Source organism: Bombina bombina, chromosome 5 (genome assembly GCF_027579735.1).
Source record: "Bombina bombina isolate aBomBom1 chromosome 5, aBomBom1.pri, whole genome shotgun sequence".
NCBI classification, from domain to species: Eukaryota; Metazoa; Chordata; class Amphibia; order Anura; family Bombinatoridae; genus Bombina; species Bombina bombina.
In genome coordinates, this window is record NC_069503.1 from 135,116,578 (window position 1) to 135,139,306 (window position 22,729).

A 22,729-nucleotide genomic window follows, 5' to 3' on the forward strand; every position below is an offset into this window, starting at 1 on the left:
ATATAAGCACTAATATGTCTAATAGACCCAGGGATGGAGGTATGTGAAGGGACAATAAACTAGCCCATGTAGTACTGCAGCCCTATATAAGCACTAATATGTCTAATAGACCCAGGGAAGGAGGTTTGTGAAGGGGGACAATAAACTAGCCTATGTAGTACTGCAGCCCCATATAAGCACTAATTTGTCTAATAGACCCAGGGAAGGAGGTATGTGAAGGGACAATAAACTAGCCTATGTAGTACTGCAGCCCCATATAAGCACTAATATGTCTAATAGACCCAGGGAAGGAGGTATGTGAAGGGGGACAATAAACTAGCCTATGTAGTACTACAGCCCCATATAAGCACTAATATGTCTAATAGACCCAGGGATGGAGGTATGTGAAGGGGGACAATAAACTAGCCTATGTAGTACTGCAGCCCTATATAAGCACTAATATGTCTAATAGACCCAGGGAAGGAGGTATGTGAAGGGGGACAATAAACTAGCCTATGTAGTACTACAGCCCTATATAAGCACTAATATGTCTAATATACCCAGGGAAGGAGGTATGTGAAGGGACAATAAACTAGCCCATGTAGTACTGCAGCCCTATATAAGCACTAATATGTCTAATAGACCCAGGGATGGAGGTATGTGAAGGGACAATAAACTAGCCCATGCAGTACTGCAGCCCTATATAAGCACTAATATGTCTAATAGACCCAGGGAAGGAGGTTTGTGAAGGGGGACAATAAACTAGCCTATGTAGTACTGCAGCCCCATATAAGCACTAATATGTCTAATAGACCCAGGGAAGGAGGTATGTGAAGGGGGACAATAAACTAGCCCATGTAGTACTGCAGCCCTATATAAGCACTAATATGTCTAATAGACCCAGGGATGGAGGTATGTGAAGGGACAATAAACTAGCCTATGTAGTACTGCAGCACCAGGCTGGCAACTAACGGTTCATCTGCATTTCACCGGATCTTCCATGTGTGTAACTCTGCAGCCAGCCAAGCTGCCCTTTATTTTTTATCACTTTGCCCTGCACATATCTTAGTTTCCTCTCACTGTCAGGGTGGAGCTGGAAAGTATATTTGTGTTCTAGATCCTGTCTGAACCTCCCTAAGGACTTGCTGCAAAGTCAGTTCCTGGGAATTGCCTTCCCCATTCTTTTAGTCCCAGCGGTGGGAGGGTCAATGTCTGGGCTGTCAGAGCCTGCTGTGTCTCTGTATATAAGGAGGGGGGTCTATATGGGTTATGGAGGTGGAAGAGATGGATCCGGACAGCACTGATGTGGCCTGCTAAGTCTGCACGTGTATCATGGTACGTCAGCTTACTGTACATAACAGGTTTAGTATATTCTTTTGATAAGATTGTCAACGGTTCCTTTGTTTGAACCCAAATGTTTGCATAGATGTCTGACCTGTGTTTTATAGTTAAGAAGTGTTTCTATATTACAAGTTAAGGGATGTTGTATGTATTATTTAATTACAAATGTTGCAGATGGAAAGCTGCAAATTTATTGTAGTAGGGCCAGTAAACTTATTGCACTGACAAGTACATTTGTGTCACTTACTTAAAACTCCAAACATTGCTGGAAAGATTTAAAAACTGTGTGTGTCTGCATATCTAAATGTTTATACATATACACACATGTACACACAGGGGAGGAACAATATTGCTATGGTTTAATAGTCGGGTTTAAAGCTACTAGGCTAGAGGGGAAAAGTTACTAATCCACTCAGGTAAAACTTCTAAGTCGTCCGCTGCAATTTCTAAGTCATCCAGGACTAGTGGCCCACTGGAAATTTCAAGCCGTATATGTATATGTGTGCGTGTGTGTGTATATGTATATGTGTGTGTGTGTGTGTGTGTGTGTGTGTATATATATATATATATATATATATATATATATTTTTTTTTTTGTCTAAGACTACGGTCTGAGTGACCGAAACCGGTCAGACTTTCTTTTTACTGCTCTTCACCCTTTGTGTTTTTTTGTATGGAGTCTGCCTTTTTTAATAGTTATAAATAAATTTACTATTTTAATAATACCTTACCTCTGAGAGACTTTGGACTTTTTTCTAAATACCACGGTCAGTCGTGGATGCTTGGAACTTCTTGGGAGATTTTTTTGTATATATATATACATATATATATACACATACAGTATGTGTGTGTATACGTACGTAAAGACACTTGTAAAACATAAACTCTGTGTGGTTAGCAGTAATAATTGCACTTATTGATATGTTCTAACAGGTTGTTCTCAGTAGGTGTTTTGGAAAATGCATGTTTATTCCACTAGCTATAGTGCAAATTACTTGGTACTCCTGTGAGATTGGGACCTAATCATTTTATTTATTATTTTTATACTGTATAATCCAGGGTATGACGGATCCATATAATCAAAGATATGACAGATTCAGGGAAGTAAAATATTTCTTATAACTTTTGGATTGTTCTAGAAATATCTATATGTAAATTCCTCCTTTTGTTTTCTAAAATAGTGAATAAAGAAAATGAAGAAATAAGCGTGGCTGTCTCCTGAACTTTATACTGACACCTGTTTTTTTGGGCGGGTTTTTTTGGTTTGAACTTTTTTTTTCCTGCAGCTTTTTATACATGAACGTGCGTTTTATGTATGAATGTTTTTTAAATCTGTTCACTGAACCCAGTGGCTGGCTAGCTTGAAGAGGACCCTATCGGCCGGCACAGAATCCTTTTAATTAGCAGCAAATGTATGTTTAGTGCACACTGGCTAATAGATACCTTTTCTTGGCTCTGTTAGTGATGAGGGGGAGAACTTTCAACAGCTTAAAAGGGTAGATTTGGTTTATTCAACATAGAAATGTAATTTACGAATTAAAAAAACAAAACGTTTTTATTGCATTAGAAATATCTTGTTTTAGAATGCCCCTTTAAAGAGTGGCTAACATTTTTTAAAGGGACATAAAGATAAATGAATAGCATGCTTTAATTGTACCATTACTTGAACAGAGCTCTGTGTTTAAATCCCGCAAAATGATTAAATACATAGTTAAAGTCAACTCTGGAGCAGCAATTCAATGAACACAGATGGTGAGCCAATCAGGTGTGGCACATATGCGTAGCAAGCATTGGCAGTGTTCAGTTTAGGAATAGTAGAGCATTGCTTCTCCAGAGATGATCTGCAGGTAAAACACAGAGCTTTGTTGAAGACATAATAGTGTGATTCATAAACCGGTTTAGCTGTCTACATTATAGTGTTTTATGTGGAGCAGGGCTGCAAAGCAAAATAGCCAACAGTTCCTGCATGTCCCTATTCTTTCTGCAGACATGCTGCATTTTCTGTGATGACATCTCCGATTACAGCATGTTCTGCCATGGGGATTATACACTGTAAGCCATATGAATCACATGATGTAGGGTTAGTTCATTTCACTAGTAGGAGACTCATGTTATTGTGTATAGGTTTGTTAAGCCTCTCATTATACACTATAAGTCATATGAATCACATAATAGAGGGTTAGTTTATTTCACTAGTAGGAGGCTCATGTTATTGTGTATAGGTTTGTTAAGCATCTCATTATACACTGTAAGCCATATGAATCACATAATAGAGGGTTAGTTCATTTCACTAGTAGGAGGCTCATGTTATTGTGTATAGGTTTGTTAAGCATATCATAATACACTGTAAGCCATATGAATCACATGATGTAGGGTTAGTGCATTTTACTAGGAGGAGGCGGCTCATGTTATTGTGTATAGGTTTGTTAAGCATCTCATTATAAACTGTAAGTCATATGAATCGCATGATGGGGGGTAAATTCATTTCACTAGTGGGGGGCTTATGTTATTGTGTATAGGTTTGTTAAGCATCTAATTATACATTATACACTGTAAGTCATATGAATCACATGATGTAGGGTTAGTGCATTTCACTAGGGGGAGGCTCATGTTATTGTGTATAGGTTTGTTAAGCATCTCATTATACACTGTAAGCCATATGAATAACATGATGGGGGGGGGTAAGTGCATTTCACTAGTGGGAGGCTCATGGTATTGTGTATGGCTTTGTTAAGCATCTCATTATACACTGTAAGCCATATGAATTGCATGATTGTGTATGTATTTAAGCATTGCATATTATATGCTGTAAGCCATATGAATCACACAATGGAGGGTCCTTTCCTGGCATTTAGGAGGCTCCATACCAGTTGAATACAGTATGTCCAGTCCTGCTCTTTTGTAGTGACTTTATTGTTTGCACATTGTCCATTCCTGTTGTTTTGTAATTGAATTGCTTGGTGATGTATCTCCTGCCATTTGGTGTGACCATATCACTTGTAGGGTGCGTCCTGCCCTTATCTGGGTGACCCTCATCAGTTGCGTATTGGAGGGTTGCTGCATTTTATTAGGGGTAGTCTTGTGTTGTATTGTACACGTTATCCTTCTGCATATCTCCTCACACATTGTTGTGATCATGTCTGTTACACATTTTTATTTCATCCCATTCTAATGTCCAGTGAGTTGGTTTCGTGAAAATGCAGAATTCACCTTCCCTAGAGTGTTGCTGTAGAATGCCTTGTTTTGTTCAGTGTTTTCAGCAAAATACATGTTAAAAGGTTAGTGAAGATGTTACTACTACCTGACCACATAAACTTGTTTATGGGAGGAAGTTGTGGCTCTTCTCTTTCCGTTCCTGTTTTGTAGCCTGAGAACATCAGCTTCAGATGCTGTGACACATTGTGCCGCCAGTACACGGCTAACGGGTCATGTCAGCTTTGCTAGAGCACAACCTCTGACACCTTCATGTGAAGTCCTCAGACAGAAGGTCCTGTGACTTGCTGTGTGAGCAGATGGATGGAGAGGTAGGGCTCAGATCACTTTATAAAGCATTGTGTGTATTGGGGGATTTGCAAGTACTACTGTTACATGAAGACTGACCATTTATAAATACTGTGTTTATAAGGTTATTGAATCAAGCCAGAGAGGATCTGCTCTACATAAGGATTCAGGTTGAAGAGTAATTATGTGAAACAAAACTTCACAGAGCTTTCTGAGGGCCAGTAGTTGACCATCCCTTATGTCTACGTAGCAGGCTTTCTATATCTGTTATGTGGCACCCAAGGCTTCCCCCCAAAAAGAATTGTCCCAGCAGAGATCAAGTAGCCAGCAGCTGATATCATGTAGTCGCTGGTAGCAGTTTAAGAGTGTCATGGAGTGCTTGCAGGGTTTTGGAGTGGAGCAGTCCAGTGAGGTCCTAATTTCCATTAAGATATCAAATCTCTAGACCTGTTTTATATTTGAAATACATTGAGAAATATGTCACTGTGTGAGCCTGAATGAACTGTTTAAAAAGTATTAGAAATAAGCATATGAGCCTACCTAGGTTTCACTTTCTACAAAGAATGCCAAGAGAACAAAGCAAATTTGTTGATAAAAGTAAATTGGAAAGTTTTTTAAATTGCATACCCTATCTGAATCATGAAAGTTTAATTTTGACTTGACTGTCCCTTTAAGCTTTTCCTTTATAGGAGATATAAGCCGATTTAGTTGGCACATTGTTCTTAACTGCTGTCAAAATCTATGTTTGGGGGGTGGGTTCCTGTGGTGTGGCCAATTAGGGACATCTATAAACAAGCTCCTACATGTATCAACCAATCACTGTGCAGAATGTAGGAATGCACTGCAATGTCTCTGGAAGGAATAGATACACTACAGTTAAATTACAGGAATAACAGGCAAATCAAATAAGTTTTTAATTATGCATAATTGATAATTATAAGTGGAGCAAAATTTGATAGTGCCTGGCACGTTATGTTTTGCCCAGTCTGGTATTGCAATAGAATAATTAAAAATTTTAACCAAAGTATCTTAAAGGGATATAAAACAGTGCAACTTTAGAAGAAGAAAAAATATGTTAAGGAAACCTAAAAAGAAACATTGTGTAAAAAAAAAAAAAAACAGCAGACATCTTACTTAGTTTTCTTGCAAAATGATCATTTATATACTGTGTAGCTACTGCCCTCAGACATGTTGGTAACTTAAAGGAATAGTCTAGTCAAAATTAAACTTTCATGATTCAGGTAGAACATGCAATTTTAAGCAACTTTCTAATTTATTCCTATTATCAAATTTTAATTTGTTCTCTTGCTTTCTTTCTTTGAATGTAAGCTTAGGAGCCAGACCATTTTTGGTTCAGCACCTGGGTAGCGCTTGCTAATTGGTGGCTACATTTAGACACTAATCAAAAAGTGCTACCCAGGTGCTGTACCAAAAATAGGCCGGCTCCTATGCTTACATTATTGCTTTTCTTCTTAAACGGGAAGAGTCCACAGCTGCATTCATTACTTTTGGGAATTCAGAACCTGGTCACCAGGAGGAGGCAAAGACACCCCAGCCAAAAGCTTCAAATACCTCCCCCACTTCCCTCATCCCCCAGTCATTCTTTGCCTTTCGTCACAGGAGGTTGGCAGAGAAGTGTCAGAAGTTTGAAGATAGTCTCTTATGGTGGGTAGTACTCTTTGAAATGGGACTGGAGTTTTATTTAATCCTGTCAGCCTCTCAGTGGATGAAGGTTAGAGTCCGGAGATTTTATTTTATTATGTGAATGTGATGTTAACGAGAGAAAAGGTAGGGTCCCAGTGGGACTCCTTTTATCTTAACATAGGAATCATGGGTTAATATCTCATGAGGGGTGTTCTTAAAACAGGGGGGACTTTAATTATGTTTGTTATATGGTTCTATCTGCTAATGTGTTGTACTACTTAGGCTTATGGCTTATCATCAATTGGCGCAATCTCTTAGAGAGTGCATGCCCTTTTTGTGACTGGCACGGTGCACCTCGTGACCGGGTGTGGTTGCGTTGTTTTCCACTTCCGTATGCTGACTGTGTGGCGGCAGAGAGAGTCTGATCGTGGGTTGTCTGGTTCACTGGAGGTGGTGAGTGCCCCAGCCATTGGGGGGTGTAAAAAGAGTGCCTGTTTAGTGTTTGTCATTTTTGTAATTGCAAGATTATGGAGGATTCTGATTTCTAAGACACGGATGTCTCCGATACGGAGAATACGTCTTGTGAGGAATATGAAATGGCCCGGGTTATCCATGCCCAACAGTTACGTTCCGATTGCCGTTCTAGAGTACTCTCTTCTCCCGAATCAGGGACCTTAGAGTGCGTTGAGCCATCCGCCTCCGAGGATTCCATGTCCGTGAGGCGCGTGCCCCAGAGCTTTTCTTGCTACGCAAGCAGGTGTCCCTATGGCCTTTACTCCTCCAGAAGGTGGCTTGTTTCCTCCAGAAGTTACGGCACAGTTCCGCATGGCTATTTCTGTGGCGCTGGCTCATTTATATCTCCCAAGTGAAATATTTTTAAGATACTGTCCGTGTTCTGTTAACCAGGGCCCATCGGGCGTTGGATCGTCTGATTTAGTTCGGCCTCCTGGGAAAGCGTTGGCCTCTGAGGCTTCAGGGGCCCCAACCTCAGGCCGGGGTCGTTTATTGATCTGGCAAGGGATGATTTTGTCTTCCATTATAGGCTGGCACGTCTTCGTGTCCTTTTAAGACAAGTTTTGGCTGTGCTAGAGGATTCTAGTCCTAGTGGGCCGAGGGATCCGAGGCTTTAGATGCTGGATTAGACGTTTGGGGATGAAGCTAATCTCCTTGACATCTCCGTTTTTTTTTCTTTTTTATGTTTCGGTTCCAGTTCTGAGCTTTGGTGAATGGAGCCTCTGATCGGCTGGCCCGTTGGCGTATCCATTCACCTTGGGAGTTAACCCGCGGGTGCTGCCTTACTTTTATTTTGATCCAGATAGGATGTGTTTGATTTGTTTTTATTAAGCTCATGTTTTGATAAATTTCCGTTTTGAGAATGTTCTTTCTCTGGAACTGATACTTGCGATTTTGTTGTTGCGTGGGCACTTCCCTGGAAGTTTGTGCACTTTGGAATAATAGTTATGTTTTCTAGTTCATATTATCGAAACTTCTGGTCGATTTTTCTTGGTCAGTTCTGGAGTGTCCTTATACCAGGCAGGTACTGGTCGGGCGCTTTCTGCTGTTACTTGGGTACATGTCACCCTTGTGATGCTGATTGAATCCTGTCGGATTCTGAATGTCACTTGGCCTATTGATATGGACTCTGGGCTTGGATTCTATTTCGAAGTATGGGGCCTAGTGTGTAGATCCAACGCATCTGGACAGAGGGTTGTGAGTTCCGATCTAGGTTGGCTTTTCTGGCTATTCGCTTGAGATACGAGTCTGATTTTTTTTTTCAGACGTCGTCATGGTTCTTAAAGGTCCCTGGGGACATTATTTTGGAGTTGGGAGATGTGAATGACCTCCGTGGTCAGAGTGGTGAACGATTTGCGTCCTCACTTGAGGTGTCTTCCGGATGTTGACTCTTTTTAAGCCTATTAGCATTACTTTTGCGGTGGCGGAGTCTCTTCCTTTCCGTCTTGGGTCATCTGTTCTGGAAGTGTGGGTATGTATTTCTTCCTTTGCTCAGCATTGCGTTTGCTCTAGTATGTGGAGTGCAGGGGCTACCCTCCCTTCTGCGAGGAGCTGCGAGGCTCCCAGCCTTTGCCTTGTTAAAGGGTTTTCGGGATATAGATCCTGCAAGGATTCCTGGAGACTGTCGTCTTCTCCATATCAGATCTACCCTTGGTCATACATGGACGACGCTCGGGTGTTATCCTTCAACCTCATTGCAGATCTAGCCTTAGGGCTTGAGAGTGGAGGTCCGAGGTTGGTTACAGACTTTCGCCCTTCTGGGGACAGGTAGATGACCATTTATCCTCACCAGCGTGTGTATCAAGTAGTTAAGCCTGTCTACGAGGGTTTATCTTGCGATCCAGGGGCACTGGGTGCCGAATTCTTAAACCGTTCAGGAGTTTTTTCAGACTCTTGGTTTTGAGGCTGTTTGCTAGGTTCTTTTAGTCTACAGACTTTAGATGGTACGCTCCTAATCATAGGAGGCAGCTTAGGGTTCCTCAGAAAGTTAGATCTTTCGATCGATTCCGTTTTTCGAGGATTCTGGCTTAGGACCATGTCTCTTGCCTGGATCGGGCATGGACGGTTCTGCTTAACCTTAGGGTTTGTATCCCGTGTGTCCCTTTTGAAGGGGGCGGGGTTCTGTCTCTCATGGGAGATTCATATCTGCTTAGGCTTACGGTCTCTCTGAGGGTCCCTACTGGTCTTATGGGGCATCTGACGCTTCCTTATAGACTCCAAATGTCGTTTCACCTGGGCTGGCAATATTGGCCGACGGGTCTTGCCTCTATTGGTAGGGTGGTTTCCGTTGCTTTAGTTCCCTTTTTTCTCACCTAGGGTGAGGGATGGGTTCTTGTGTGTTCTCTTTGATTTGGAGATACTTCAGTATCTGTGATGACCCGTGGGTCCTTGTTCTTGCCTTGTAGGGGTTTTCCCTTACTTGCATCCTCAGAATTCTGGAATAGGGAGATGTGGAGTAGTAGTTGGCTCCACCATTCCTGACGCAGGAGGTTGTGGGTTTGAACTCGGGTAAGGCTCCTGTTATATGCTGGATTCTGGTATTTGGATGCTGGGGGTCTGAGTACTCTCTTCCCTTGGGAAGTGTTCCTCTTTATGGAAGACAGTAGTGTGGGGGTTCTTGGACCCGAGCACGAAGTTCCTATCCTGACTCACGGTAGCATGCCGGTTTTAGTATCGGTCCGAGTTCTACTTGGGGGCTTTGCTTCCTCGTAGATCCATCCCTTTTCTTCCAGAGGTCTGAGACTCTTGTCTTCCTTCTTTAACTAGCCTTTGGGCTGGGACCATTACCCTGGAGGGTAGTTCGGGGATCGATTTGCTTTATGCAGTGTTAACCATTTTCTTCTCTTGAGTCTTCTCCCCTTCGGTTGAAGATTTTCATGTCCATCTCTCTTCTGGTGGCGTCTGCTACTGTGAGGGGACGCTTCTTGGAGCCCGGTAATTCCGATCGGGGGCTGTTGAGTTTTTCGGCGCTTCTTGGTGGGTTGAGTCCCACGATGGCTTAGGGTCAGCTTTGCTGCCTAGAGGCTGGTCATCGCGAGTTCCTGTTTTCAGGTGGCTCTGTGTTCTCTTGGAGAGCTCCTTGATAGCTGCTGGTATAGTTAGCCTGTTTTTCCTGTCTATGCTTGTCTAGCCTGATGGTATTTGACTTGACTATGATGCAATGTGGAACTCGCGGTTTTCTTGCGCACCTTATGTGGTATGGTGCTGTGTCAGGGATATTAGGATGGTCCTCTGGTCCTCCACATGGACTTTCTTTTCTGGTCCTTGTCCTTCTAGGGAGTTTGTCTCCCTGGGCGATGGTACTTTGGCAACCTTGGGTTGCTCTGTTTGTTTTGAACGAGAAAAGAGACAGATGCGCCACATGGCCCAATATTGTTTGATCCACACAGATATACGATCAGGTTGTGCTATATTAGACTCACAATCTTGGGAGCACTCCAATTAGTGCAATGGGAGCAGTCTGGGATCTATGACAGTCACCCAGCAGACCGACCTCTTGGAGTTGAGATGGATATTCTGTGATAAAAATACAAGAAGACACAAAGGTGCCTATATGGCCTAGTACAGTCTTAAACCCAGGAGCAGTGGTGTGTATAATAAGAAATATACTCACATTTGGTCATGCATCCCCAGTGATGCTATTCAGACAAGAAGGGATCAATACAGTCACCCAACAGACTATGACAAGGCTTCCACAGGAGGCAATCAGCAAAAGTCCAGTGGACCAAAGATAGATCCAAATAATACACAATAGCAAGTGTTTTTGGTAAAAAAAGTTATAAACTTTACTTAACAAGGATTAAAATCAAGCGACGCGTTTCTCAGCAACAAGCTGTTTCATCAGGCTTAATGATGAAACAGCTTGTTGCTGAGAAACGCGTCGCTTGATTTTAATCCTTGTTAAGTAAAGTTGATAACTTTTTTACCAAAAACACTTGCTATTGTGTATTATTTGGATCTATCTTTGGTCCACTGGACTTTTGCTGATTGCCTCCTGTGGAAGCCTTGTCATAGTCTGTTGGGTGACTGTATTGATCCATATATATATATATACACACACAACATTTTTCCCTATGTGAAGAACATTGGAACGTGAAATATTTACAGTAAATACATAGTTAAACACTTTATTAAATATGAATATTGCAAAAATATGATTTTACATGTTTTCATCTACTAGACTGTAAAAGACTTGAATGTGTCTGTATGTATGTATATATATATATATGTATGTATGTATGTGTGTGTATATATAATATATATATATGTTTGTATGTATATATATATATTCAGGGATGTGCAATTCCTATCGCCCGACGCCCGGGGCATGCAGTTCTTTGGGCCGGGCATGTGGGGGTTTTTTACATTTAGCCCTGCTGCGGGCAAGCAGACCACAGCAAGGCTAAAACTTTTTTATTTTATTTTTTTATTTGTTATTTTTACAGCGGCCAGCAGGGGGTGTGGCGGTACATACTTGTCAATGTGTTGCTTGCAGGAGCGCTAATAAGGTGCCAGGGATCTGTTAAGTAAGTATAAGAGCACAGCGCTGGGGTTGCTGGAGTTATTAACAGCGGTTGTTTAAACTTTTTCCGCACATTTTAGTTTCTCTATCTCAAATGAGAGATACAAAAAAGTGTAGCAAAGGTTTTGCGCTCCAGTGTCGCCTCGAGTCACTGAGAAGAAGCGCGGCAACATGTAGATGGCAAGTCATTTTTCCATTCACCTAATCTTTTGCCCCTGCTGTGTTCACCGCAGATACTTGAATTGTAATCCTAATAGGTTCAGTGTGAGGGGAGACCACACTGAACCTACCTACAGACGGTCTGAAAATGTTTTGCTTGGGGTAGTGGAGATTGGTGAGGGCTGTGTAGGCATAGCGGACTGCTCTTCCTAGCTGTAGATCACATTCTCTGTGAGTCATATACTTTGCTTCTTTTGCTAAGGAAGATGCACAGCCACAAAGGGGAAATTTGCCTTCACCACAGAGCAAGATTATTATTTTTATATATATATATATATATATATATATATATATATATATATATATATATATATATATATATATATATATATATACACATACACATACACATACACACACGCGCATGTAAATTGTATATGAACCTCAGGAGCCAGCTGTATAGTGAGGGGCCAGACAACTCATTTATCATACTACACCCAATGTAATGTCCACCCCAGCATTGTACTGCCTGTGATCTGACCATTAATCTTGCCTGGGGTTCTCACAATTACTGTGGTTACTACCTCATATTTCCTCACTGTGCCCCCTCAGTACCTCACTATATTCCCTCACTGTGCCCCCTCAGTACCTCAATATATTCCCTCACTGTGTCCCCTCAGTACCTCACTATATTCCCTCACTGTGCCCCCTCAGTACCTCACTATATTCCCTCACTGTGCCTCCTCTGTACCTCACTATATGAGGTACTGAGGGGGCACAGTGAGGGAATATAGTGAGGTACTGTGGGGGCACAGTGAGGGAATATAGTGAGGTACTGAGGGGGCACAGTGAGGGAATATAGTGAGGTACTGTGGGGGCACAGTGAGGGAATATAGTGAGGTACTGAGGGGGCACAGTGAGGGAATATAGTGAGGTACTGAGGGGGCACAGTAAGACAATATAGTGAAGTAATGAGGGGGCACAGTAAAGGAACATTATGAGGTACTGAGGGGGCACAGTGAGGGAATAATGTTCCTTTACTGTACCCCCTCAGTACCTCACTATATTGCCTTACTGTGCCCCCTCAGTACCTCACTATATTGCCTTACTTTGCCCCCTCAGTACCTCACTATATTCCCTCACTGTGCCCCCTCAGTACCTTACCATGCTCCCCCACTGTGCCCCCTCAAAACCTCATTATGACCCAACAATTTCTAGTTGTCTAAACCAAAGTTTGCTCATGCTAGTTATATATACTGTGTGTGTGTGTGTATGTATGTGTATGTATATGTGTGTGTGTGTGTATATATATATATATATATATATATATATATATATATATATATATATATATATATATATATATATATATATATATATATATATATATATATATATATAATATATATATATATATATATATATATATATATATATAGGTGAAACTCGATAAATTTGAATATCGTGCAAAAGTTAATTTATTTCACTAATGCAACTTAAAAGGTGAAACTAATATATGAGAGACTCATTACATGCAAAGCAAGATAGTTCAAGCCGTGATTTGTCATAATTGTGATGATTATGGCTTACAGCTCATGAAAACCCCAAATCCACAATCTCAGAAAATTTGAATATTACATGCAATCAATAAAACAAGGATTGTACATAGAACAATATCGGACCTCTGAAAAGTATAAGCATGCATACTGTATGTGCTCAGTACTTGGTTTGGGCCCCTTTTGCAGCAATTCCTGCCTCGATGTGGCGTGGCATGGAAGCTATCAGCCTCTGGCACTGCTGAGGTGTTATGGAAGACCAGGATGCTTCAATAGCGGCCTTCAGCTCTTCTGCATTGTTCGGTCTCATCTTTCTCTTGGCAATGCCCCATAGATTCTCTATGGGGTTCAGGTCAGGCGAGTTTTCTGGCCAATCAAGCACAGTAATCCCACGGTCATTCAACCAGGTTTTGGTGCTTTTGGCAGTGCGGGCAGGTGCCAAGTCCTGCTGGAAAATGAAGTCAGCATCCCCATAGAGCTCGTCTGCGGAAGGAAGCATGAAGTGCTCCAAAAACTCCTGGTAGACGGCTGCGTTGACCCTGGACTTAATGAAGCACAGTGGACCAACACCAGCAGATGATATGGCTCCCCAAATCAACACAGACTGTGTAAACTTCACACTGGACTTCAAGCATCTTGCAGTGTGTGCCTCTCCATTCTTCCTCCATACTATGGGTCCTTGGTTTCCAAATGAGATGGAAAATATGCTCTCATCAGAAAAGAGGACTTTGGACCACTGAGCAACAGACCAGGTCTGTTTTTCTTTAGCCCAGGTAAGACGCTTCTGACGTTGTTTGTTGTTCAGGAGTGGCTTGACAAGAGGAATACGACATTTGAAGCCCATGTTCAGGATCCGTCTGTGTGTGGTGGCTCTTGATGCACTGACTCCAGCCTCAGTCCACTCCTTGTGAAAGTCCCCAATACTTTTAAATGGCCTTTTCCTGACAATCCTCTCCAGGCTGCGGTCATCCCTGCTGCTTGTGCACCTTTTTCTTCCACACTTTTCCCATCCACGTAACTTTCTATTAATGTGCTTTGATACAGCACTTTGGGAACATCCAACCTCTTTTGCAATTACCTTTTGAGGCTTTCTCTCCTTATGGAGGGTGTCAATGATGGCTTCTGCACAACTGTCAGGTCAGCAGTCTTTCCCATGATTGTGATTCCTAATGAACCAGACTGAGAGACTATTTAAAGGCTCAGGAACCCTTTGCAGGTGTTATGGCTTAATTAGCTGATTAGAGTGGGACACTTTGAGCCTAGAATATTGCACCTTTTCACAATATTCTAATTTTCTGATATTGTGGATTTGGGGTTTTCATGAGCTGTAAGCCATAATCATCACAATTATGACAAATCACGGCTTGAACTATCTTGCTTTGCTAATGAGTCTATCTCATATATTAGTTTCACCTTTTAAGTTGCATTAGTGAAATAAATTAACTTTAGCACGATATTCTAATTTTTCGAGTTTCATATATGTGTGTGTCTATATATGTATACATATGTATTTGTGTTTATATGTGTTATTGTATGTTTACTGTGCATATTTCACATTCCAATGCTCTTCACTTACAGGATAATGTTATTTTTATTCTTAAATACTTATTTCTATGTATAAAATATATATAGATATATTTAACAATAAAAAGTACTTAATTATTTTGTATGTGAACAAGATTGGAATGTAAAATATGCGGTTTGTGCATTGTGTTTCTTGATTTAGATCTTAACACGGTCGGTATTATTCTTATTCTTAAGGCGTGTTATTGAATATTTACATATTGCATATATACAATATTTTACAGTATTTTTAATCATTTTTATCATTTTCTTTTAATATTTTATATGTAATTTTTTTTTAATCATGTACGTAAGTTTAATTTTGGCTTACCTATCCCTTTGTAAAGCCTACATATCACAGCCGTTTTTCTGTTTAATTACCCGTATTTAACCCTTGCACATCTGCGCCTTTTAACACTTTTGGTTTGTCGAATTGCACTGTTTTGTGTTATACCCCTTTTAAAGACCTCTTTTATTTGTATGTGCATTGTATCTGCTTTACTTTTTACCAGTTATAGGCGTGATCAGTTGTAATGACAGATGCGGATAAACATGACCCTTTATCACTGGTATCCTTGAACCACTCAGTACAATGCAGCCGTTTCTGAGAACCAAGTGGTTGACCATTAGTAGTGCTGACTTTATGGATAAAGGCAGCTCTATTAATGCATTTTATTTTCTCCTGTTTTTCACCAGCAGCCTGGTCTTGTTTCACCATTCAAGCGTGTCTTCCTAAAAGGAGAGAAGGGCAGAGACAAAAAGGCCCAAGAAAAGGTCACAGAGCGGCGACCTCTGCACACCGTCTCCCTGTCGCAGGCAGAACACCGCGTAGAGCCAGACGTGCTGCTGAACGATTACATTGAGAAAGAGGTCAAGGTAGGGAACAATATACCTCTGATACAGTGTGGGTTTAGAATTGGCAGAAATGTACTTCATTCAATGATTTTATAAATGGACTGGAGCAGCCAACCAGCATACAGTTTGTGTATGTGTTTTTTTCCCCAGTTTGTTCTCTTGTACTGAATTAACCTTCATTTTCTTTAATAATAAATGTCACGTGTTAGAGCATTTTAGTATTGTACTGTTGCTTACATATAATTGTGTTTGACCCTTTCTTCTCACCTGATGTGATCAGCTAGCTCCCAGTAGTGCATTGCTCCTCATTCAACAAAGGATACTTAGAGAACAAAGTCAATTTAATAAACTGAAAATGTGCTTGAAATTGCTTCCTCTATTTGAATCCTGAAAGTTTAATTTTGAACAGCTTTTACTAACCTTTTTGTGCAAAATAAATATTTTTAATTATTTTACATTTTTGCTGCTATTTCATATAACTGATATTTTAGAAGTTTTTCTATTTAAGAAAACATTGGAGTAAAAATACAAGTTGCTATATATGTAAATCATGCACAAAACTTGCATGAATGGTTTTAGAAAGCCCTCCTATTTTCATCATCATCATCATTTAAACGGACAATGTACACTAAAATATCCCCTTTTAATGTATCTCCTTTACCTTTAATTTGTTATTTGAAATAGCTGATTTTGTCTATTGTTTCTCCACCCATACTGGACATTTCTAAACTTAAAGGGACATGAAACCCAAAAATGTTATTTCATGATTTAGATAGAGAAGACAATTTTAAACAACGTTTCAATATACTTCTATTATTTAATTTGCTTTCTTCTCTTGTTATCCTTTGCTAAAGGGTTTATATGGGTAAGCTCAGGAGCAGCAAAGAACCTAGGTTCTAGCTTTTGATTGGTGGCTGCATATATATAGCGATTGTCATTGGCTAACCCATGTGTATGCTCCTTCAACAAAGCATACCAAGAGAATAAAGCAAATTTGATAATATAAGTAAACTGGAAAGTTGTTTAAAATTCTATGTTCTACCTAAATCATGAAAGAAAAAATTTGGGTTTCAAGTACCTTTTTAAGTTCTGGTTACAGAAAAGCCATGTGAACAAAATGATTTAGATAAAATAATGCTCCCAGTTGGTGTCTGTGACAGAGAGGTATTAAAAAATGTTATAATCAAAACATCGACAGACAGTGTGTCAGAGCAGTGCCGGCGAGCGGTAATGTCTCTCCCATAGAAGTCAATGGGAGTATGACCTCACCGCTCGTCGTCATTTTTCTGCGGACGGGGGGGACCTTTTTGAAGTAGGCCTAGACGGCACAGACCGTGCACTCACTGAAACTAAAAATAGTTTCTGTGTAGGCACACTCCAAATATTGCCGGCAGGACCTAAGTTGAACTACACCTACGCTAACTACCTCAGGCATGGCTACCCTTCTCACAACCTGCACTTCACTGATTCGAACATATCGCTCTGGTGGCAATATGTCAGAATCAAAGTGCAGCTTACTCCCAATAGCATGCCCCGCTAACTCCCCCAGAACGCCGGCCTTTACCTAGTTCACATCTAATCTATACTCCCCCTGCACCGTAAAACTAACTGAAAATATTTCAGGATCGTTAACTGATTTAAAAGAAGGCTGCTTGCATTATTATAAAGATTCTTTTAGCCTGTACAGAGGTGATTTCTGTAGACCTATAGGTTAGGAAAGACGTCTCTTATTGGGAAATTTATTATAATTATTTGTGGCCAACCGAGAGATGGTTAAATCGTGTTGCACCTCAGAGGGCATTTTAAAAATATATTCTCAGATATCAGTTATGTAAATAGCTGCATTTCCTATTTGTTTCACTATCAGTCAAACTGCTTTGAATATTTGTATTATATTTATATTATAAAATGTTAAAGTAATACATATTTACATTTCATTTGTAGTCTTCCATATGCTACAAAATAAAACTGTGACTTGGTGATCACTGAATTAAAAGATTTTAAAGGGACAGGAAACCCATATGTCCTTCTTAATACAGGAAGAGTCCACAGCTTCAATCATTACTGAGCATGGCCACCAGGAGGTGGCAAAGACACCCCAGCCAAAGGCTTAAATACCTCCCCCACTTCCCTTATCCCCCAGTCATTCTTTGCCTTTCGTCACAGAAGATTGGCAGAGAAGTGTCAAAAGATTTCGGAGTAGTTCCTTATGGAGGGTATCTACCCTTCGAGATAAGAATGGTGTTTTAAGTAGTGTCAGCCTCTCAGTGAGAACATTGATGAAATTTAGAGTCTGGAGATGCAGGGAGAGTCTTTCTGCAAAACCATCCAGACTCATATTAACAGCTCCTAAGCAATCAGCGTTGACAAGTTTCGCTGCCTGCTTTTCTTCACTCAAGTCCATATCAAAAGCGCAGCTACAATCTGTCAAACTTGAAGGACCATGTTTCTGTTCCACGGCATAGATCCCGGTAAGATCGTTTCCTTTTTTATACATATGTTAACGATAGAAGACAGGGTCACAGTGGGACTCCTTTATCTTTATGGAATCAAAGGTTAATATCTCCTGAGGGGGATTATTAAACAGTGGGGTTTCTTTTTAAAGACACGATGAGTCCACGGATCATCATCATTACTTATGGGATATTCACCTCCTGGTCAGCAGGAGGAGGCAAAGAGCACCACAGCAGAGCTGTTAAATAGCTCCTCCCTTCCCTCCCACTCCATTCATTCTCTTTGCCTACATTAGTGATAGGAAGAGGGAACCTTCAGACCTATATTAGACCTCAAGAGTCTAAGCAAGTTTCTCAGAGTTCCATCATTCAAGATGGAAACTATTCGTACCATTCTTCCATTGATCCAGGAGGGTCAATTTATGACGACAGTGGTTTTAAAGGCTGCATATCTACATTTTCCTATCCACAGAGATCATCACAGGTTCCTGAGGTTTGCTTTTCTGGACAAACACTTTTAGTTCGTGGCTCTTCCTTTCGGTCATGCCACGGCACCCAGAATTTTCACAAAAGTTCTGGGGTCTCTACTGGCGGTTCTAAGACCACGAGGCATTGCGGTGGCGCCCTATCTGGACGATATTCTAATCCAGGCGCCATCTTGTCAACAAGCAATATCTCATACCAACGTTGTGCTATCCTTCCTGAGATCTCACGGGTGGAAGGTAAATCTGGAAAAGAGTTCCTTAATCCCCAAGACAAGGGTACCCTTCTTGGGAACTCTAATAGATTCTATATCTTTGAGGATTTTTCTGACAGAGGTCAGGAAATCAAAGATTCTAGATACCTGTCGAGCCCTTCAGTCCAATCCTCGGCCGTCAGTGGCTCAGTGCATGGAAGTAATCAGACTGATGGTGGCGGCAATGATCATCATCCCGTTTGCTCGGTTTCACCTCGGGCCTCTGCAGTTAAACATGCTCAGGCAGTGGAATGGAGATTATGCAGACTTGTCTCCTCAAATAACCCTGGAACAGGAGACGAGGGACTCTCTTCAATGGTGGTTGTCTCTGGATCATCTATCCCAGGGAACCTGCTTTCGCTGACCTTCCTGGGTGATTGTGACAACAGACGCCAGCCTTTTAGGGTGGGGAGCTGTCTGGGGTTCCCTAAAGGCTCAGGGAGTGTGGACTCAGGCAGAGTCTGTTCTTCCTATCAACATCCTGGAACTGAGAGCGATCTTCAATGCTCTTCTGGCCTGGCCTCCGTTGGCTTTGGCCCAGTTCATCAGATTCCAGTCGGACAACATAATGACAGTGGCTTACATCAATCATCAGGGAGGAACGTTCCTTAGCGATGACCGAGGTAGCCAAGATAATTTGGTGGGCGGAGGCCCACTCTTGCCATCTGTCAGCGATCCACATCCCAGGGGTGGACAACTGGGAGGCGGACTTTCTGATCAGGCAGACTTTTCATCCGGGAGAGTGGGAACTCCAACCTGATTCTCAAATGGGGTCGGCCGTAGTTGGATCTCATGGCATCTCATCAGAATGCCAAGCTCCCGAGATACAGGTCAAGGTCCAGGGATCCCCAGGTGGAACTGATAGATGCTCTGGTGGTTCCTTGGTCCTTCAAACTTGCATACCTATTCCCTCCGTTTGCGCTTCTTTGGGTCATTGCTCGAATCAAGCAGGAGAGGGCACCGGTGATCCTCATTGCTCCTGCTTGGCCTTGCAGGATTTGGTATGCAGATCTGGTGGACATGTCATCCCTGCCACCTTGGAGACTTCCGTTGAGGAAGGACCTTCTCATTCAAGGGCCCTTCCTTAACCCAAATCTAGTTTCTCTGAAGCTGACTGCTTGGAGATTGAACGGTTAATCCTATCCAAGCGGGGTTTTTCTGATTCGGTCATAGAGACCATGATTCAGGCTCGTAAGCCTGTAACTAGAAAGATTTACCATAAGATATGGCGTAAATATCTTTATTGGTGTGAATCCAAGGGCTATTCATGGAGTAGAGTTAGGATTCCCAGAATTTTGTCTTTTCTCCAAGAAGGTTGGGAGAAGGGTTTGTCGACAAGTTCCCTAAAGGGTCAAATCTCTGCCTTATCTATTTTGTTACACAAACGTCTGGCTGATGTCGCAGATGTACAATCATTTTGTCAGGCCTTGGTTAGGATCAGGCCTGTGTTCAAACCAGTTACTCCTCCATGGAGTCTGAATTTAGTTCTCAAAGTTCTTCAAGGGGTTCCGTTTGAGCCTATGCAGTCCTTAGATATTAAGTTGTTATCTTGGAAAGTTTTATTTCTTGTTGCTATTTCTTTAGCTCGTAGAGTGTCTGAGCTCTCGGCGTTGCAATACACTTCGCCTTACCTTATTTTCCATTCAGATAAGGTAGTTTTGCGGACTAAACTAGGTTTTCTTCCTAAGGTTGTTTCAGACAGGAACATTAATCAGGAGATTGTTGTTCCTTCCTTGTGTCCTAATCCTTCTTCTCAAAAAGAACGTCTTCTGCACAATTTGGACGTGGTCCGTGCTTTAAAATTTTATTTACAATCGACTAAGGACTTTCGTCAGTCCTCTTCTTTGTTTGTGATTTTCTCTGGAAAACGTAAGGGTCAGAAAGGTACGGCTACCTCTTTTTGGCTGAGAGTATCATCCGTTTTGCATATGAGACTGCTGGACAGCAGCCTCCTGAGAGGGTTACGGCTCATTCCACTAGGGCAGTTGCTTCTTCATGGGCATTCAAAAATGAAGCTTCTGTAGAACACATTTGCAAGGCTGCAACTTGGTCCTCTCAACACTTTTTCTAAATTTTACAAATTTGATACTTTTGCCTCTGCCGCTTTTGGGAGAAAGGTTCTTCAAGCAGTGGTGCCTTCCGTTTAGGTTCCCTGTCTTGTCCCTCCCGTATCATCTGTGCCCTCTAGCTTGGGTATTGTATCCCATAAGTAATGATGATGATCCGTGGACTCATAGTGTCTTTAAAAAGAAACAAATTTATCAGGTAAGCATAAATTTTCTTTTCTTTTTAGTCACAATGAGTCCACGGCCCGCCCTGTTCTTTTAAGACAGGTTGTTATTTTATGTAAACTTCAGACACCTCTGCACCTTATCTTTTCCTTTCTCTTCCTAACTTCGGTCGAATGACTGGAGTGGGAGGGAAGGGAGGAACTATTTAACAGCTCTGCTGTGGTGCGCTTTGCCTACTCCTGCTGACCAGGAGGTGAATATCCCATAAGTAATGATGATGATCCGTGGACTCATGGTGTCTAAAAAGAAACAAATTTATCAGGTAAGCATAAATTTTCTTTTTTAATCAAATTTGTTATGTGATTTCGGCTGCTTTTTGTATGTGGAGACGTTGGGCTCATAGGCTGATACAGAACGTACAGGTTATTTTTTTTTTTTTTGAGAGCTGCGCAGTTTTATTAAGCTGGCGCGCTTTTCCTTAGCAGGGGCGGTCCTGCATGACGCACCGTGTGACCGGGAATGGTCACGTTTTTTCCCATTTCCTATTCCTGACAGAGTGTTTGCTGAGAGGAGCCAATTTCTCTATCTGTCTGGGTCATAGTAGGTGGTGAGTGCCCCAGCCATTGGGGGTATAAGGTGCCAGTTGTTTTTTCTATAATTTAAATTAGACGAGTTATGGAGGACTCTGATATTTTATAGGGGGATCCCTCTGATACAGAATTGGAGACTTGCGTATATTGTGAGGAGGCCCTGGTAGTCCAGCCCTCTCAATTATGTTCCGTATGCCACAACAGGGTGTTTTCTTCATCCAATGTTGAGATGTTAGAGACCACTGAGCTGTCACCTCTGAGGATTCCTCGTCCTGTGAGGTGTGTTCCCCAGAATATTCTGTTCCTACACAGGCATTCCCACAGGTTTCCCCACATACCGCTGCTCCTTCGTCTGAAGGGGACCTTTTTCCACCAGAGGTTACTGCGCAGTTCCACATGGCCATCTCTACGGCCTTAGCGATTTTGCCTCTTCTTTCTACGTGCAAGCGAAGGGTTAATCCATGCACTCCTGCCCAGGAACCGTCGTGTAAATTGACGATTGTATCCGGTCAGTCATCTGGGGATGCAGTTCCCTCAGACTTCAGAGGTAGGATCTCCAGGGTCGGAGTATGCTGACTTGATTCCTCCGACTGAAGAGGATTTAGCATTTAGATTTAGAATGGCACACCTGCATTTGCTTCTGAGAGAAGTTTTGACGATGTTAGAGATTCCTAGTACTGATCCATCAGTCAAATCTTAGTCCTTCTCCCCCTCTCCTAGGTCTTTTAACAGATAAAAAGACCTAGGAGAGGGGGAGATAGACAGCAAATTCTTAAATCCAGAGAAACATACTGGATTTACACCTTACAAACACTTATACCCCTTGGAATGAATAGGGAGATAGATTGGCAAATTACCCTACAATAAACAATTACATTTATTCTCTACAAAATTAATAGGTTATTGTCTCTACCCATTAGAGGAATGCTGTGTAAGAGTTTAAGTTTCTCTATTTTTCTTGTGAATTATTGTGAATTCTTTAAAAATGTTTTTGATAACAGATTGAATGTTTTGGTAAATTATGCACATATATGTGAATGCAATAATTCAAGGTAATCATTATACTGATGAATATGTATATTATAT

The 22,729-nt window shown here is 41.5% G+C and overlaps 1 protein-coding gene across 3 annotated transcripts in view; it reads left to right on the plus strand.

Moving 5' to 3' along the window:
- CCM2 (CCM2 scaffold protein) overlaps positions 1–22,729 on the plus strand; it is a 154,175-nt gene that overhangs the window by 49,088 nt on the left and 82,358 nt on the right. Inside the window, exons 1-2 of one of the 3 annotated variants that reach the window (XM_053713710.1) lie at positions 1,218–1,314; positions 15,478–15,654. In XM_053713710.1, the coding sequence (XP_053569685.1) occupies positions 1,312–1,314; positions 15,478–15,654 (180 nt within the window). In that variant the 5' untranslated portion in view covers positions 1,218–1,311. Of the gene's footprint in view, positions 1–1,217; positions 1,315–15,474; positions 15,655–22,729 lie in introns of those variants that run through there. The other 2 variants (XM_053713708.1, XM_053713709.1) reach the window with 2 other exon arrangements.